The following is an 18,421-nucleotide window of genomic DNA, read 5'->3' as shown; positions in this document are numbered from 1 at the left end:
TTAATAAGTGTTCTAGTACTTCTTTAGCTTCTCTTTAGTACTTACAAATGGTATGGAAACTGAGGAATAAGGAGAGGAAGTAAGTTATCTGTTCTCAACCTCATAAAGAGATCTCATTCCAGTTAAGGTTTTTAGGTCATGGTGTGGTTTTTTTCTTATTTTGACTGGTTCTCCCATTGCTGACGGTAAGCAGCATAAAAAGAAGTTAAAAACTGGAACCTACGCTATCCTCCACTTTTCCCATAGTGAGATCAGGTAGCATCTATTTCTATATATTTTTAGGGGCTTGATGTCATCATATTAGGTTATACCTTGAAATGCAGACCTGTTTGAATAACCTGTAATCAAACTGGGGACACCATGACAGGCAATCAGTCTGAATAACCAGTCTGTATTTTGCTTACAAACACAATATAAAATAACCTTTAAGACATTGGCACAGTTACGCATTTTGACTTATAAAGCATCACAAGCAAATAAATCAGAAGGCTAGTCAAGGCTTGTGTGGTGATGCTTTCTCCCTTCCCCAGCACCACTTCTAATTTGCAAGGGAGTGAGAGTAAAGTAAGACATCCTTAAAAGGGCAAGCAAAGAGCTGATTAACTCCTAAATGTGCCTGGTTACAGATATCCTACCGATCAGCTCAAGCAAGGCATCACCTGCTATTATGCCATTGGCCTCTCTTGCAACTGAAACACAATCTGTCTCCCATCAGGGAACGGGAGAGACAAGCCTATTTCCCTGTGCTGTTTAGAAAAGGAACCAACAGAGAAAGTGTCTTTCAAAGGAAAGACAGTCTTCTTTAAGGTCAAATATTTATTGTGTGCCAATAACAGCTCCATCCTCCACAATGCTGCCAGTATCTCTGAGCACCTTGCTGGCAGGTTCACTAGCCTGCATCTCCATCCTGCTCTATTTTCCTGTGTTAATCTCATTATTAAGTATTGTCAAGGTTTAACCCCAGCTGGTAACTGAGCTCCACAGAGCCACTCGCTCACTTTCTGCTGATGGGATGAGGGAGAGAATCAGGAATGTAAAAGGGAGAGAACTTGTGGGTTGAGTTAAAGACCGGTTAATAGGTAAAGCAAAAGCCGTGCACACAAGCAAAGCAGAGCAAGGGATTCATTCATCACTTCCCACCGGCAGGCAGGTGCTCAGCCATCCCCAGGGCAGCCGGGCTCCATCACGTGTAATGGAGACTTGGAAAGACAAACACCATCACTCTGGATGTCCTCCCCTTCCTTCTTCTTCCCCCAGCTGTATGTGCTGAGCATGTTGTCATACAGCCTGGAATACCCCTGGGGTCAGCTGGGGTCAGCTGTCCCGGCTGTGTCCCCTCCCAGCTCCTTGTGCCCCCCCAGCCTGCTGGCTGGTGGGTGGGGTGAGGAGCAGCAAAGCCCTTGGCTCTGTGTGAGCGCTGCTCAGCAGGAACCAGACATCCCTGTGTTGTCAGCGCTGTTTCCAGCACAAATCCAAACCACAGCCCCATACGAGCTACTGTGGAGAAAATTAACCCTATCCCAGCAAAACCAGCACAAGTATCTAACCAGCTTCCACTGCATTCATCAATGTGAGTGTTGCTCAGAATGTGTTTATTTTCACTCTGTCTTGGGAGCAAAAGTTAGAGCACAGCTAGGCTGATGGTAGTAGAGTATGGACTTGCAGCTTTGTGCTATGGAGGTGGATGAGTATCTGCCCAACCCTGTGCAAGTGGGTGCTGGTAATATCCCTATATTCTGATCTGACATCTAGCTGGGCTGTTGAGAACCCGTGTTTTTGCAGACAGGGCTGGTGTCCTACCTAGAGTGTGTAGGGAGCAGCAGAGCCCACAGCTCAGAGGACAGCCATGATCTCCATTGCCTCATAAATAACAACACAGGGAGACTGGGCCAGCTGAAATGGATCATTTGCCTCTCTGAAAACTCTGACTGTTGGTGAGAAAAAGTGGCTTTATTTCGTTTTTAGTTTTAAAAGCAGCATTTGTCTTTCTCCCAATGTTTCCTCTCTTCAGAAAGCTACATCTTTACCTCATTATCCTTATCTGTGCCTGAGCATGGCATATAGCTGAATTTCTTGACCTGAAGCATCTCCAAGGGTAGCTGTGGGTAATGAGAAAATGCACAGCAGGAAAAGCAGCCATCTGAGGATGACCACCTCTGGGATAAAGGGCCTCCTCTGCTCCTCCCCACGAAGTGGGAAAACGATAGAGCAGAAGCAGTCACCAGCTGTTAGAACCAGAGGCCTATTTTAGCAGATTTTAGCTTGCTGCATATGGCCAATGAGGAGTGAACTGACCACTGAGGGATATGACAGCTTATCCATCACTTGAAGGGCCTGGATGATCCCCTGCTGTCTTTTTACAGCATGAAACCCAGCCTTGGTGGGCTCCCTGTAGGTGCCCTGCTGTAAGGCTTTGGACTGCGGGAGGCATGCCAAGTTCAGATAGCATTCATGGTCCATCCTTCCATCAACATTTATGGACATCTCACTAGATCCAGTTGTTCTTGACAGCAGGCTGGAAGGAGGCAGGGTGGGGAAGGCTGCACAGGCTCAGCATTTCCCTTCTGCAAGCGGCAGCGCCATCCTGGCAGCAAGGGGTTTGCTAGCTCCATCAGCTTGCAGGGCTGTAGCTGGTGGTACAAGGGGGAAGGCTGTGTGTTGCCAACACCAGCATTAAGCATGGCTGGGGAGGGAAGCCAAAAAAGCTCCTTTGTCTTACGGTGCTCACAGATTGCTCCCCGTGGGTGCTGCAAGGGTGCTGGAGGGGAAAATCATTCCCTCACCGAAGCCATTCTTGAAAGCGGTACTTCTTTGTGGCTGGTGGTATCTGCAGTATGGGGAAAAGGAGTGTTTCTCTGAGGGGGTGAATGGGTGGTAGGACCTCAACACCTTCCCAACTCCCTTGTGTTGTCTGCAAGTAGGCATGTGTGTTTGCATGGGGGAGGACGAAGGAGAGACAATCCCACCAATGTTGGATGAGTACCTTAAAGTGTTTTTTGCAAATGCCTTCTGGGGTGAGAAGCCAACAGGCCACAAAATGAACAGGGGGCCTTCTAAGAGAAGGGGACCTCTTTGCCGCAGCAAGCACAGGAAGAACTGGACTAGTTAGAAATGGGGCAGGGTTTCCAGGAAGGCAAAATCCCTGTTTAGAGATAGGGAATTGCTGAAGTCAATGAAAAGGCAATGTTTCTCCCTTCCCCTCTTATGTCTTGACTTTCTGGTCTGCCCTGCAGTGTCTAGTCCTACCACATTCAAAGACATCCCAGTTTTGGGGCTTGGCAGTGGGTACACTGTAGGGCCTGCCAGGCCAGTGTTGCCTCGGCTTCCTGGGTGCTGGGCTCTCACTGAAGCTGATGAGGCTTTTCTGGATTTTGCCCAGGTGGTTGGAACCCATGGTCGGCTTGGGGCGACTGCACCAAGGACTGCGGGGGAGGCCTGCAGACCCGCATGCGCACCTGCAAGCCTCTTCCCAACGAAGGTCTTGTCTGCGAGGGAGTCCTGGAGGAAGGACGGCTGTGCAATAGGAAGGCATGCAATAGTAAGTGGAGGCATGTTCCCTTGCACGCGCGTGAGCGGGTTGCTCTTTCCACAAGGAGCTTGGCCTCAACGCCATGAATAATGAAGGATGTTCTAGAGGCATGGCAAAGCTGCCAAAGGGCCGTGTCGGAGTGGCAAGCCCAGGGGAGCATGGGACTTCGGCTGTGCATGGCTCTGCCCTTCCCTGCCTGTCTCGCAGTCACGCATGCACATGCTGACACGTCTTCCAACACATACACCTGCAGATCCAGACCTTTACCCCAAAGAATGGGGGCTAATCTATGGGAACCTATAAGCAGGATTACATCAGTTATTCATATGCTGGTGATAAATCTGGCACCGATGGCAAAATATACACCCTTAAAGGCATTTATTTGACAGTTAGAGTTTCTTTCCCCAATAAATAAAGCATGCAGCCAAGACAGATGCTAATTTCGCTTCTTTTTGGGTTAGTTCACCTTCCCAATCAAAAGCAGCATTGCTGTCCCTTTCTTTTACAAAATGAAGCCTACAATCTTAAGATGTGGAGAAGGATCTGGACCTTAGACAGGAAAAGCACAGGGCTTGAGCAAGGCAAAGCCTTTGGCAGATGCTCCGCTCTGCTCCTGTAATACAGCCTTGTTCCAAGACCTCCTCACCAGAGAGCAGGGGACAGCTTGTCTGTGCTGGTCAGCAGTCAGATATCAATGGGTTGAGCTGATGAACCTCTGGCACTTTTGTCACCATTTCTTCTTTTGCATTAGCTGAGTCAAGAGGGGGATGAAGAGGGAAAAAAAAGCAGAAAAAGCTCAGCCTAGCAAATGCAAGCAAATGGCTGATTATAATTATTCCTCTCTTTTTATTTCAAATTCATGGTAGAGAATGTTTGAATAACTCCTCCAACTAGTCAAATAACTAAGGAAAGTTCAACTGTCTTCAAAGGCAAGGAAGTATCTCCTGATAAAGGGGAAGTTCAAATAGAGGGACATAAATATATTCCTCTAATAAGAGCTAAAATTATTTCATGCATTTTTTACCACTTCCATAAATTTAAATCACGTTGAAACTAGGCTTTTTTTTTTTTTTTCCCTAATGAAACCTAGTATATTGAATTTCATCCCCTTGACTCACACTTGTTAATTTCCCTCTGAGGTTTGCCCACACTAAGGTTATTTAATTTGTGTCCCCCATGCTTGCTGGTGACTTTGTAGCTGTAACACAGCTGTGGCCTGGGGCAGTAAGGGTAAGAGTGCAAAGACCTGGAAGCTGGACCTGAAAGGATGTCCAGATGTGCAGCTTGAGTGTGCCTGAATGGAGCTGGAGGAAGGTCCACATCAGTCTTGATGGACAATTCTGTAGAAGGAGAAGAAGGTGGAGATGGCATTGTGGGTGGGTAGAGGGGGCTTTGCAGGTGTTGCCATTCTTTGAACTTGGGGGACACGGGACAACAGGCAAAAAACCTTCCTAGAGTGCCTCTCCTGTGCTAGATAAACAAAAGGGGGACCCAGCTCCCCAGACTCTTTTTGCAGGACATCTGTCCCCATCCCTCATAATCTTCAAAGCCCTCCAATGGGACCTGTTTGATTCCTTCTCATCACTTTTGAACTGGAGGGCTGGGGGGGTTGGGGTGGGGTAGGGGCAGTGGTGGAGCAGGGTGCAGGCAGACTGGACACAGTTTTCCAAGTCCCAGCTTCACCAGCGCTGAGCAAGGGGTATAACATCTTCCCTTGATTTGTCCCAGGGGCAAAACTTGGCTTTTCTTCATGACAGTTTTCCTGACTCTGCTGTGGCAAGGAGGGATGAAGTGGGATGTTGGGCAACTGTGGAGCCTGGAAGTCTGGGTTGGGTTTCCAGCTCTGCTCATTGTGTGGAGCACAGCAGTGAAGGATGAATCGCTATTTACGCACTATTTACTCACTTGTCTTTTCCAGAACACAACATTCAACAAAGCTGATCTTGAGTGTAGAAAACTCTGATTGTACCCCGGGGGGGCTATGATTCAATAAATGATTTGACTTGTCTTCCTGTTCTCTCTCCATTACATACCCAGTCAACTCCTGCTCCAAATTGCAGTGCAGTTTGTTCAGCTGAGCTTATTCTGGAAGAAAAGATCTTGAGCTAAGTGGAAGGCCCTAGTTTGGAAAAAGAGTACACTTACAGAGTGGGGCAGCACAAATTGATTTATCTCTTTGAAATAAGTAAGTTAATTCTGATTAATTTTCCCAGGAGCCTCTTTGCAGACAAACTGCTGAGTCCCACTGTGATGCTTTCATGCTGGCAAGCTGGAAAGCATTTGAGGGAAGATGTGAACAATTAATCTGTCATGAAGGCTTTTCCATGCAAATCTTGAGGTCTGTGTCCTACCTCAAGATAATCCTGTATCTCTACTCAAGCTGTGCATTTGTCTCTGAGCTCGCCCCCCAGTGAATCTGTCCCTTGTTGCCTTTGCAGCCATGCTTAAGAGATATGCACTTTAAAACAGGAAGGACTTTTTTTGCACATATCCTATTTTTTTCTCTTTACTGTGATCTGTACCAAAAACCTGAGAGGATTTAAAAGCAGAATAGAAATCCTGTTTTAAATGTGTCACTGTTACTCTCCTATTGTCTTTTATTCATAGATTTGTTAAGGGTGAGTAGGATGTTCATTCTTCCACTTGAACTGTTATTTTCCTAAGTGTTCATTATACATTGCAGTTAAATACAGTCCAATCAATTTATTTTTTAATAAAAAAAAAATAAAGAAAAAGAAGAAGATAAGAAGAACTGGACAGAAGAACACCTTTATCCTGAACTGTGCAGCATTTCAGTAGCTTGTAGTAATACCTGACTAGCTCTCCAAGCATTGTGGAGTAGCTGACACCTTAACCTTCTAGTAGAAAAAAAAAAAAAAAAACCAGTAAAAAATTCTCTTTTCCTTAATCAAAGGGCCATCTATAATCCTGATGAAACAACAAACAAAACAGAGATGAGTGCTCTGATATTTTCCCTTTTGCTGTGGGGGTATATTGAAACTTGTCCAAGGAAGTTAATTACACCAGAGAAGTACAGTCGGTTTCTGGCCAAGCAAGTTAGGTCGGAATAACACAGAAATCACCACCACATTCAAAATAAGGGTAAACTGATCTCTTTTCTTTAACTTCTCCTTCCTTGCTTTTGCCAAAGTGGCTCCTAAGTTGATGGGTGATTATCAAGAGTGTTTCAGCTGTTTATTTGGATCTCCAACTTTGGGGAGAGGTCTTGGTCTGGTACCACATCTGGGGCAGGTTCTCACTGGGAACAATTTCAGGTGCTGCCACTCATCTCTCTGGAGCTGCTGAGATAAACCTTTGTGGAGGATCTGTGAGGGTTTCATTAGTTGTTTTGTTTTGCTTGGCCATGACAAATGCGCTAGAGGGATCTAATCTTTCTCATCACATATCTCCTCTCCCAGGTGGACCTTCTCCAGGTCCTGCCATGCCTCCTCTTCCAGACTTGCCCTGCTTCAGTGGGTCTTGGTGTGCAGCAGTGGCCACGGTGGTTCTCAGCCTTTCCAAAAGGTGTGACTTCTGGCAGCTTAGTCACTGAAACATAGCTATAGCCACGTGGTTCCCAGGGCTGAGTCTGAGCACATTGTCTGGAGACCATAGTGTTGTTTGAAATCGCAGCACAGGGATGGCTGAATGACTCCACAGGTACCACTTGTATGTGGACTTGAAGGTTTTCCACTTGTTTGGGCCACCATTTCTGTTGTTTCATGTAATGGAGTTTCTTACTTGATGATCTTCATCTGGATAGATTTCCCCAGGGATACATACCCAAGCCCAAGAGCAAGTGAGTCAGGTAAGTTATCTCCATGGGCAAAACCTAAAGCTGCAAAACACTGAAGAAAACCTGTAATGAAGGCTCATCCCAAACTGGAAAAGAAACTTTGTCTGGTAACAGCAGCTTGGCTTAGGCAGAACCTTTTTTCATGGCAGCTGTTCAGCTTAAGAGACATAATCTGAAAGACAACACTCAGTGTTTGTTGTAACTCTGATTTTTTTTTCCTTGCTAGAGGCAAAGGACCCAGTGATATCCTCCTCTCTGGCACAGACAGGGGAGATTTCCTCCATCTGTTGGATTTGGCCAGGAGATGCTGTTTTGTTGAGGGAGGAAAGAAAAGCCAACATGAGTGTGGTGGCAAGTGCTTGCAGAGGAGCTTTCCAGGTCCACCCCCTTTGGATGGAAGGGGACACCCGCTGTGCGGTGGCCCCTCTTGGCTGCAAGGTGCTTTAGCAGCTGTGGTTGCTTACAACCTGGCATGCAGAGGGTCCTTGCAGGGAGGCTGGATGGGCAATGTGGAAGAACAACACCCAAATCAGGGTGGGGGGTGTCATGGGCCTGACCCTGGTGCTGGAATTCAGCAGTGCTGGAGAAATGCAAGAACAATCAGAGATGTAGGCAGCCTGCATTCATTCCTGGGGAACGAAAAACAGTACAGAAGCCAGCTGAAATCCTGCCATCCCATCTGGCAAAGGGAATGCAAAGCTATCTCTGACTTTTATGAATATGCAGATTGGGCAGATACGTCTGCCCTAGGCTGGGAAAAGAGTGGCCACATCCTGCCATCAGGTGCAGAGTGTGACACCAGTACAGTCCTGTTGATCCATGTTGGCTTTCCAGCCCTTCAGCTGTGTAACTCTTAGTGGTGTGAAGAAACACATGTTCCATGGCATTCAAAAGACTGAGCTCCAGTCTTATTCTCTGCTGCCCTTGATTTTCATTAAAAATAACCTTTTTGCTGCAACCAACAAGCTGAAATATCTTGTGCATGTGTAAAAGCATCTCAATCCCCTGCAGGCCAGGCTAGAATTCACTGCAAACTGGAAGATTGCCTTGTCCTATAGGTATCTGCTGTTGCTTGCAGAGTCTTCACACTGCCTCCCCTTTTAATGGTAGTTCAGACATTTTATATGTAGGAATCACGCAACTTTCCCAATGATGTTTTCACAAGTCTCAGATGTTCAAATCAAAATGCTTTGGGCCATTTCCTTTGTTTATGCAATTGCCATACATTCAGTGGCCTCCAAAATGACCCCTTTCTACATCCGTTGAGATCTTGGGTTTTAGGGGTTGTTAGTGATTCTATCCTCAGTTTTATTCCTTTAGCACCTGCTAGGTGCCCCAGAAACCCCACAGACAAGACCTTCTTCAGTTTTACTACACTGAGATACATTTACCCCATTTCAATGGGGTTTTTAAACCATCCCTTTCCACTCTTTGCACTAGTCCATCTTTTCATTCCCACCATCCCAGCTTGCCTGAATAACTTTCATGATCCTGCTATTTTCCTTGCCTCTCCTGTTTGGGGGAGGACTATAGAGGCAAGAGCGTGTAGCTCTGGTGAGATGTGCATGGATGTTAAAACCTTGGCCCACAACACTGCAAAATCTCTGCATTGATTTTTTTCCCCTTGGTTGTGTTGCAAAGTGCTGTCTGACACATTCCATGTTCTCATTAGAAGCGTTGGTCACCTGCTTACTCTTCCCACTACTGCCAGCACTGCAAGATCATCCTCCCCATCCACATTTGAGCTACGTTCTTCCAAAATCTCACGTGCTTGCCTTTGCTTGCAATTGCAACATCTCTGCATTCCCTCCAAGGGCATTGTTTCTCTAGCCCTCATGCTAGTTCCTCCAAGGTGCTGAGTATTTCAACAATGTGCCATCCTCATGGCATTTATACAGCTGGGATGTAAATCAAGCCTAGGTCTTCCTTTGATCTTGACATCACTTCTCTCCACTGACACCCTTGTGGGAAGTGGACTGCTGAAATCCAAGCAATTCCCCATTGCCTTTATTTTGTGACCTCCCCCCTGACCCCTAAAATTCAGGTGTGTAAAATCCACAGCAAAGCATCACTTGCACCAACTTTACCTTGTGCGTAAGGGACCCAGCTTCTCCTTGCTTTGTTCAGAACCACGGCTGATTTTTGCATACATTTGAGGCAACTGTCCAGGTTAAATCTAATCCATGTTCCATGTTGAATGGAGACAGACCTGCTTCTCTGTAATACCTGTTCCAGAGAGGAGGCTGCTTGCTGCAGCAGAGTGACCCCAGCACAGGTCTGGAGGCAGTCTTTGCTGGGGGAGGCTTGGGGCAAGCTGAAAGGGTCACACATTCAGCCACTAGACCTGTTTGATTTTTATTAGGATGAGCAATAACAGCATAGACTTATATCCATCAGGGAGCAAAGCAAATCACGCAGCTCCTTTGAGACTAGGATCGGTCACTAGGAGAAGTCACTAGGAGATGTCAGTACATGGGACCCAAATAACTGGTGAGAAGACGTGCAGGGTGCCAGGGCGGCATTTAAACCTTTGATTTTGTTTTGTCTTTCCTTCCTTCTGTCCTGCCTCCTATCTCTGTCCACTCACCCCTTCATGCTCACTGGCTGCTTCTGGGATATTCAGTCCCTGGTTTTCCTTGTCAGCTTCCTTGCTCTGAGCACCTGACAAAGCCATCCAGGCTCCACATCTACACCTTGTTGCCCAGCCTCTGTTTCTCCTCACAACCTAAACAAGTCCCTGGGAAGCCTATGGGATTTACTGCAGATGGAGATTTTGTGTATTCTTGTGGTTTGTATGCTTTCCTGTAGAGGGCTTCAATCGGGGAAGAAGAATGTGCATAGGTATAGTCTGCAAAGGGTGGTGGGAATGGAGCGGGGTTTGTGATGTGTCCCAAATATAGGACTAATTTATCTTGTCTCCTAAGGAAATCCAAGACACTTGATATTGGAAAGCTAGTTAGAGGATGGCATTTTTAAAAAACTGAATCTCACATTGGGAAGTCCCGTGACTTTGTAGTTATTAAAATCAAAGGCTTTGGGCCCTTTCTATTCCCATAAAGAGCCAGACAAAAACAAGGTGTATGCAAATATCAGGATGTTTGTAGTCCTGATGTCTGGCTATTCGTGCTTTTCCCTTGATGATGGCAGGTGGGTGACTGCCCCGTCCCATCCCCTCCATGCAGCAGCCTGCAACCAGTTGGTGCTGGGAAGGTTTGAAGGAGTCTGTGTGACCAGTTCCTAGGTTCCTTACGTCCTTCTTTTGGGCAACAGTAATGGGAAATAATATAATTTCAGAAACTAAATGGGCCTTTTCTGTGAACCACACTAGTGAATATAAAGTCTGGCTCCTGGCAGGGACTCTGAGTAATTCCTCTCCCTCCTCTGCTTTCCCTTTTTTGGATGGCAATAAAGATTTCTGCCACTACACTGAAGCTTCATTAACCTTTATTAATTTTCTCAGGGTTCTGAGATCAAATTTGTCACCATTTGATCTCTTGGCAGTTTGTGCTTATTCAAAAGATGTCTGACTGTTTTACCTCCTTGGGGAAAAAGATCCTCTGTCTGGTACTTGCTGTTTGGAAACAAATTGGTTGCCAGATCACAGATTACTGGGGCTCAGCTCTGCTCTGCTATTCTGCGTGACTCCAGTGGAGTCACTGAGCTCTCCTGATTTACATCAGGCCATACTGGTGGGCAGGATTTGGTTGCTGTTGCTCAGTTGTTTCTCTCTTTACTGGGGAGGGCATGTGTCAGGGTTGTGACATGGAGAATGGAAATTTTAGTTTCCTCTGTGGCAAATTCAGGGCTGATCCCCATGAGATACAAATGCAAAGCTGGCAGATACATGAGTTTGGAAGGAACGGGGGTGCTAGCTGTCAGTCAGGAGTTAAATGCCTCTTCTTTAAGGTGGATGCATTGTTTACCTTCTGATCTCAACACCGTATTCTTCAGTGGGAGATTTTCAGTTAGGACATTAGGGTCAAGAGCTTCCAACCTTCAGCTGGAAAGGTGCCCAGCCATAGTTGGTACATAAGTCAATATGTTGACACCAGACCTTCATCTCTCCTTGTTGCTGGTGGTAAAGTCTGTGAAGGAGACAGCCTTTTGGGTTTTCCCTTTCCTTCTCACCTGCCCTCACCTGCCTGTTCCACTCAGTATTTTCTGATTACTCTGTAGACCATGGCTAAGTAGGTGCTGGTGGCAAGGCAGAGTTTTGCACCAAAAAAGTGCTGCCAGTCACCACCATAGATCTCAAAACATTGCTGGGATGATGTGGGATTTGTTGTCAGTGTATCTGAAAAGGCTAAATCCTCCACAAGTACAGTAAAGAGTATAGACACCCTATAAAATTATGGAAATTGGTTAAAGACCAGACATAAGGGATCATATTCTGCATGGTCCCACATCTCATTGAGAAACAAGGGGTTGACCTTCCAGCCATTCTGAGTCTAGTAGGCTGGCTCAGTGCTAAAGCCTCGGGGACTGCTGGTGGCCAGGGGTGCTGGGGTTGGAAAGCAGGTGGTTGTGTCAACCGAACATTGCAGGTTGCTGTTGTTTATACGTGTAACCTTTGTAGTGAAAGATCTTGCAGAGTGAACCAAGGTGTATTTACATGACCCATTACCTTGCCATAGCCAATGGACGCTATAATTCCAGAAGCCAATCGCTGAGGTCCACAGATAACAGAAAGCGAGAGGACACTGACGAACTGCAGCACTACGGGTACCCTGCACCTCAAATAGGTAAGCTCTGACCTACCACAACAGCCTCTGGAGCTGGTACACTGCCTGGTCACTGCACCTCCTAGCTGGGCTGGGCTGACTGCATTGACTCGCTTTGCTGTTTCAATGACCCAGCTAACCAATTCTTTCCCCCCCCAGGTTAGTGTGGGCTTATCCAAGAAGTCACACACTGAGCAAATGGTCACCACCAAGTTTGTTTCCCTTCCATTACCCTACAGGGTTTTGTGTTGTTGCCATTAGCCAGAGAAGGCAAAAAGGGTTAGACACAAAGCTCTAACAAGACCATGCATCTCACAGATGGCTTCTCATCACTCTGCCCACTTCTGAGTCACTGCTTTGTCTGAACTATATGAACAGCCATGGTTCATTAAGCCAAAGCTGACCTTACTGTGATACAGCCTCTTTGCTGATGTTCATGTCATGCCTTTCCATTGACCATAGGAGGAGGTGTACAGGGCACGATAGGGAGAAAGCAGGACGGCTTTCCTCTGTTACTGGGTCTTATGCTGTGCAAGGACTTTTATCTGGTACGTTCTGCAGCCAGACCTTCCACCCTTCTGCAACAGAAGGGGAATGAAATGTAGTTATATCAAAGAAAGTGAGCTGGGAAGATGGGAATGAACTGGACCTAGATCTATGACAGATCCAGTCTGGAGAGGTTTTGTGCTCTCCCTTCATGGCTGCTTTTCATGGCAGAAGCTCATGGGTCTTGGACAAAGCAAGGTGTGCTCAATAGCTTAAAACAGGTAAAAATCATTGCCTACTGACTTTGCAAATAATTTGTGCTCTAGAAAGGCTTCAGACAGGTGATTTGAAGAGCCAGAGCTGTGAAATAGATGATAAGGAAAAGCAGGTCATATTCTTGTGTAAAACAGCTGTGCTCCGTCCAACACAGCAGGACTTTGCCAGTTTGCAGTAGTGAGCAGCATCAGGAAGCTGTGTGGTGTGGATGCTCTGGGGATGACTGGGCAGTGGCTGGGGTTGTGGATTTCAACACAAGTCAGGGGATGGCCTGAATTTCCTTGCTACCCATTGCTGAACCTGTTCCCTCCAGTAGGAGCAGCTCCACTGCCTGTAGGATCAGTGGCGGCTGGCAAAAGGCTGCAGGAGAGGGAGAGTGCTTGCACCACTACAACCTGGTGAAGGTGAGCTCAATCTCTCAGTTACGCATGTCCAAATGAGGAGGAAGAGAAGGTACTCCAAGGCATGTCCTGTGATGTTCCCTGTTCTATTCTACCTGATCCCTGGTGTTTCCCTGGTGCTTTGTTCCAACCTGTAGCTCAGTCATCAGGTTTATAGCTTGGCATTTCTTCCTGCCGTTCAGCTGGATACTGCATCTGGGCTCAGTGACATCTCTATTAACTCCCTGCTATCGTAGCCACTGCTGCATCATGGCTGACTTGGGCTTGGTTATCCCTGCATGCAGCATGGGCTGGGAGATGTGCATTGTCCTACTGCAAGCATGTCAAGTTCCTGCCACTATCCTAGGAGCAGCAACTGCTGCCAAGTTGTTCAGAGAAGTCAGCATGGAGGAGATGTAAAGACCAGGCAGAGGGTACAGCCCAGGGAGATATTTAGAGGGAGTCTTCAGCTGGAGGTACCAAAGCAAAGCCCACGTCTTCCTTAGCAATTAACAGAGTTTGTAGGGGATAAACCATTTCCCATCCAGTCAAGACCTGGAAAAATATGAAATACAAAAACCAGCTGATGCCAGCCATAAGGACTAGGGATGAGGGGATGGTCCTGCACAGCTGAAGACTAGTATTTCCTCCTGCCAGCCCTCTGCAGCCCTGGTGTCCAGGTTCTGTTGGCCCATAGGCTCTGGCACAGTTGTGCTCTCAGGTGTGGTGATGCTGGCTGCCCATGTGTCTCTCTCAGCAATAGCACAAGAGTGAAATCCAGCCCAGCAGGTCCCTGGCACGGGCCCTCCCAGCTCAGCCCACAGACTTTTTCCAGGAGCTCTGTGCCAGCAGCAGGATGTGAGTGAAGAAGTGGCTTGAACATGGCAAGATGTCAGATTGACAGATGACGCCAAAACCAGGAAGGGATCCTGGCGGAGGGATGACAGTGATGTGCCACTCCATTAGTGCCGAGGGAAGGAGTGTCACAGAGAAACTGCAGGTGCTGCTGGGAACCCTGCAGCCAGCTGAGCTCTCTGTAAAGCCAGCTGAGCTGTTCTCAGAGCTGGCCAGGAGCTGGAAAGAACCCTGGACTGCAGTGCTACATCCCTGTGGAGTGATGCCCAGCATGTCTCCTTCTGTATCACTTGCTGGCTCCTCTCCAGATGCAGGAAGGTGCTGCAGCTGGCTCTGTGGGAGCAGCAAGCCCTGCAAAGGGCCATCTTCCCACCTGAAATGGAGTCCTAGTCCTCGTGAACTCCTTTGGGACATGCTTGTTAATCCCCAAGCTAGCCTAGAGCATCACAGGGCTAATCAAAGGTTCATCCTGAAGAGACATGTCTACAGGCATCAGTCATGATGGAGGACAGTGCATGGTCCCTTGCCCTCTAGGGGATGAAGTTCAATTTGGCGGAGTGCATCCTTGGCAAGTTTAATTACAAGACAGTACTGAGCTGTCCTAAAGGGCTTTCAGACCTGATGAGCTTGGTAGATTTCTTGCCCTTATATCAAAAAACAGACCCAGGATCCACTTCTGGGGTAAATAATTGGCAGATATTGCATCCAGTAATTTGTATTTGCTGTAGTCTGACCCACAGGGGTGCAGAAATTCTTCTCACCCATAGTTTTGATGGTGGGAAATATCATGCTTCTTTTGGATGGAGAATGAGAGAGCTTGTTCTGATGCCTGAGAACATCTTAAAACTGGGTCTCTCATCATTTGAAAATCAGTTGAATTTCTGCAAGGTTTGAGACTGCACTGGACATAGTGCCCCAGTAGACCGAGATAAATTACTTAGTTCAAAATTACACCAAACCCAAAGGAATAAGCACTTGGAAAATAAACTATATTATGAATTTAAGAGCCAGGGATTGGTGCAATGTGAGAGAGGATAACTGAGGAGATTTACCTGTAATCATAGATATTTCTACTGTGAAAGGGGAAAGGCCAAAAATAATGAAGAAGAGGAATGAGACGGAAGAGGAATTTGGTTCAAAGATGCCATTCATTCATCTAATGACACAGTAACTCTTGTCTGAATATGGAGATTGCAAAATCACTGTCAGCACTGAGTGGGGAGGTGATGGGGTGGAAGGCTCTCCAAACCATGAGCTGCTGATGGAGGAGGCAGCTGTGTGTCTGCAGGCTTCCCCTACCCCACCTCTGGCCTCTTCGAAAGACTTCTGGGCACAAATTAGCAGCGTTCAATTACCAAAAAAATGCCAGCTCCCTGACACTGAGGGACTTGGTGCTGCTCAGTGCAGTACTGGGGTTGTCACTCAAGGTCAGTGGAGGGTGTTCTCTGAGCAGTGAAAAGGCACTGTCTGTTCATGCAGCATCCAAGCAGGCTAGGTAGCAGGAATGGTTGGGATCTGTGGGTCAAAGGAGGATCTTCTGGGGTCTGGGCCTCTCTGGATGGCAAAAACTGAAATGACGGTGCCAAAAAAGTAACTTGCTGGTGGTGAACTCGGAGTATGACAGGACTGTCTGTCTGATAGACAGTCAAGTTCCTTATTGGAAAGGCAGCGAAACTACCATTGAAATTAAATCTCTGTATAGCAGCAGATCTGATAGTTGAGAAACAGGATACAGGAGTGATATTTTCTTGAAGCCCCAAGGCTTCAAAACACACAATGTGTCCTACACATCACAGAGAAAGGCCAGCGGTCCATAACATTTATCTAACTGGAACCAGCTGGATAGATTAATGAACCAAAACACAAAAGCAAAGAGAAAGAGTATTGAACAACTTTGGCTTAATGAACAAAAGCAGTTAAGTCTCATGATAGTCATTACAATGGCATAGATGAGATAGAGGAAGACTCATCCTTACCTCCACCTCTTTCTAAGTCCAGCCAGTACATGAAGGAGTGAAAGCCTGTCCATTTTACCTCAATGATAATTCTTCCTCTACACTTTCTCCATTCAACAGCCCTGCACAAATTGATGCACCATCCGCCAATTAGGGGGCATATTTTTACCAACCAACTGCCTGAATGAAGGAAAACATTCAAAGGAGATGTGCTGAAAAGCATGATGCATAACAACATAGATGATTACCAAAAATCCCAATGAGCAGATTGATGAGAGCCACAAACTCTTGAAATCCTGCATAAAATTTCATTGCATGCAGAAAACTCCCCTTAAGACACTAGTACATAAATATACCACCTTGAGGAAAAAGTCAGACATGCACAGCTTTCATACTGGAGAGTCTGATGGTCTCCAACCCTTACAGTCCCCATCACAGTTCCTGTACCAACGTTGACTTTCATGCAGCTGGTTTCTAACCCTCACTGCCCTATAAGCAGGCTGAGATCTTAAGCTGTAGCAGCCCATTGCTAGAGTCTCTTTCATGTTCCATGTTGCAGCTGGCTGATCTAATACAGCATCTGCTGTCCAGCTTTGAGAATGGGGTGGTGGTGTGGGAAACACATCCAAGTGCTGGGTGCAGCTCAGGCTGTGCCATGTTGTACGACCCTTGAAGTCATGCTTACCTGCTGCACCCAATGACCTCTCTTATATCATCCATAGTCTGCCAGATGCATCTGGTTAGGATGTGACATGGTGCAGTCTGATGCTCTGAAGAACTTGTTACTAGAAGGGTATGTCCCTCTATTATGCATCCTCAAAGATGTGCTGGTGTTTATTTGTGCCATATGCCTGTGTGCTATACATACCAAATGTTACATTCTAGGTTTATAATGTGTAATTATTAGCAACCCATTAAAAATTAGAAAACCCAAACAATGCAGAGCTTACTTAAATGAAAGAAGCAAGCTTTTGCTTTCATCTGGGAGAGAAAGACATTTTCTTAAGGGTAGACTTATACCTATGAAAATTAATGGAAAACTGTCCTTTCCCTGCCCACGTCACACTTCTGACGACTTACCTGGAGGCTGTGGTCTGACTGAAATACCCCTGGCATGACTGTCTCTCTACAGGAATATTATTGATAAAGGGAATTTGTCTCATTGCTTTCCACTCCCTTCTCTTGTTCAATGAGATACTTGTAGTTGTCTTTCCAATACTGTCCATCAGGTAAGCAATTGATAGGGACTGTACGATGCTCTGGAACAGTCAGCCTTGTTCTGCGTCACACAGTTAACGCAGATCTTCTCCACAGGTGAAGGAGATGACAAGCGAAAACTCTGTGGAGTTACTTCAGCCAATGTCCTTCTCAGACACTGTCATCTTCTGACTTGTCTGCACCTCCACTGCCAATCTGCATTGGTAGGGGTTGTGAGAAGGCAGGAAATGAGTTGAATCCTTACAACCACTCAATTTATTGTCGTATTTACTGTATCTGTCCAATCACTGTTACTTAATTAGTACTATCTCTGAGTAGATGTTACATACCCCAGCTCACATAGTTCTGCAGTGGCTACACCGCTTCATCATCTATGGTGGAGCCTGCCCTGCCCAGTGCCCTGAGGCTTCCACAGTCTCCTTTTGGTTTTGTGTGTGCGTGTGAGTGTGTGTTTGTGTGAGTGTGTGTTTGTGTGTGTGCGTGTGTGTGTTACAGCTCTATGCAGTACCCAAAAAAAACTTCTAGCCCATTGTCAACCTTCACATTTTCTCACCAATCCCCTTGCACCTTTCTTGTCACACCCCATGTGGGACACATTGCACAACTTCACGGCTCGCCAGGGACTGGTGAAATGTAACTTGGCAAGCACTGCCCTGGAGATCCAGGTACTAAGGACGTGCCACGTGCTCACCTTCTGCTCCAACCCCAACAGGTGACCCCGCGGCAGAGGAGTGGTCCCCATGGAGTGTGTGTTCAACTACCTGCGGGGAGGGCTGGCAGACCAGGACGAGGTTCTGCGTGTCGTCTTCCTACAGCACTCAGTGCAGCGGCCCTCTCCGGGAGCAGAGACAGTGCAACAACTCTGCCGTGTGCCCAGGTGGGCTGAGTGCTCCATGTATGTGTGAGCAGGAGGGGAAGGGAGATGCACAGAGGACTGACTGTCTGTGATACCTCCACTGTGATATCTTCTTCTGGCCTAGTGGAAGGTGTCTGCCCATGGCAGGGGGCTTGGAACTAGATGATCTTTGAGGTCCCTACCAACACAACCCATTCTATCATGATTCTTGGAGGGAGACGTTTTTTGTTTCCTCTTCCTTCTTGTTTTACCCTAAAGCCTCATACAGAGACCTTTGCTAGACCAAGCACCATTAGATGGGCACTTGTTTTGCATGATATGAATAACTCAGTGCTATCTAAAGACAATT

At 46.7% G+C, this 18,421-nt stretch overlaps 1 protein-coding gene across 5 annotated transcripts in view; it reads left to right on the top strand.

The window, feature by feature from the left end:
• Positions 1-18,421, top strand: part of ADGRB1 (adhesion G protein-coupled receptor B1) — a 294,612-nt gene that overhangs the window by 127,382 nt on the left and 148,809 nt on the right. For all 5 annotated transcript variants that reach the window (XM_037381503.1, XM_037381502.1, XM_037381500.1 and 2 more), the window contains exons 3-5: positions 3,380-3,538; positions 11,960-12,067; positions 17,929-18,093. In XM_037381503.1, the coding sequence (XP_037237400.1) occupies positions 3,380-3,538; positions 11,960-12,067; positions 17,929-18,093 (432 nt within the window). The remainder of the gene's footprint in view (positions 1-3,379; positions 3,539-11,959; positions 12,068-17,928; positions 18,094-18,421) is intronic.

The sequence above is a fragment of the Falco rusticolus genome, chromosome 3 (genome assembly GCF_015220075.1).
Source record: "Falco rusticolus isolate bFalRus1 chromosome 3, bFalRus1.pri, whole genome shotgun sequence".
NCBI lineage: Eukaryota > Metazoa > Chordata > Aves > Falconiformes > Falconidae > Falco > Falco rusticolus.
Note: the sequence above shows the minus strand (reverse complement) of the source record. Positions and strands in the feature narration are given on the sequence as shown.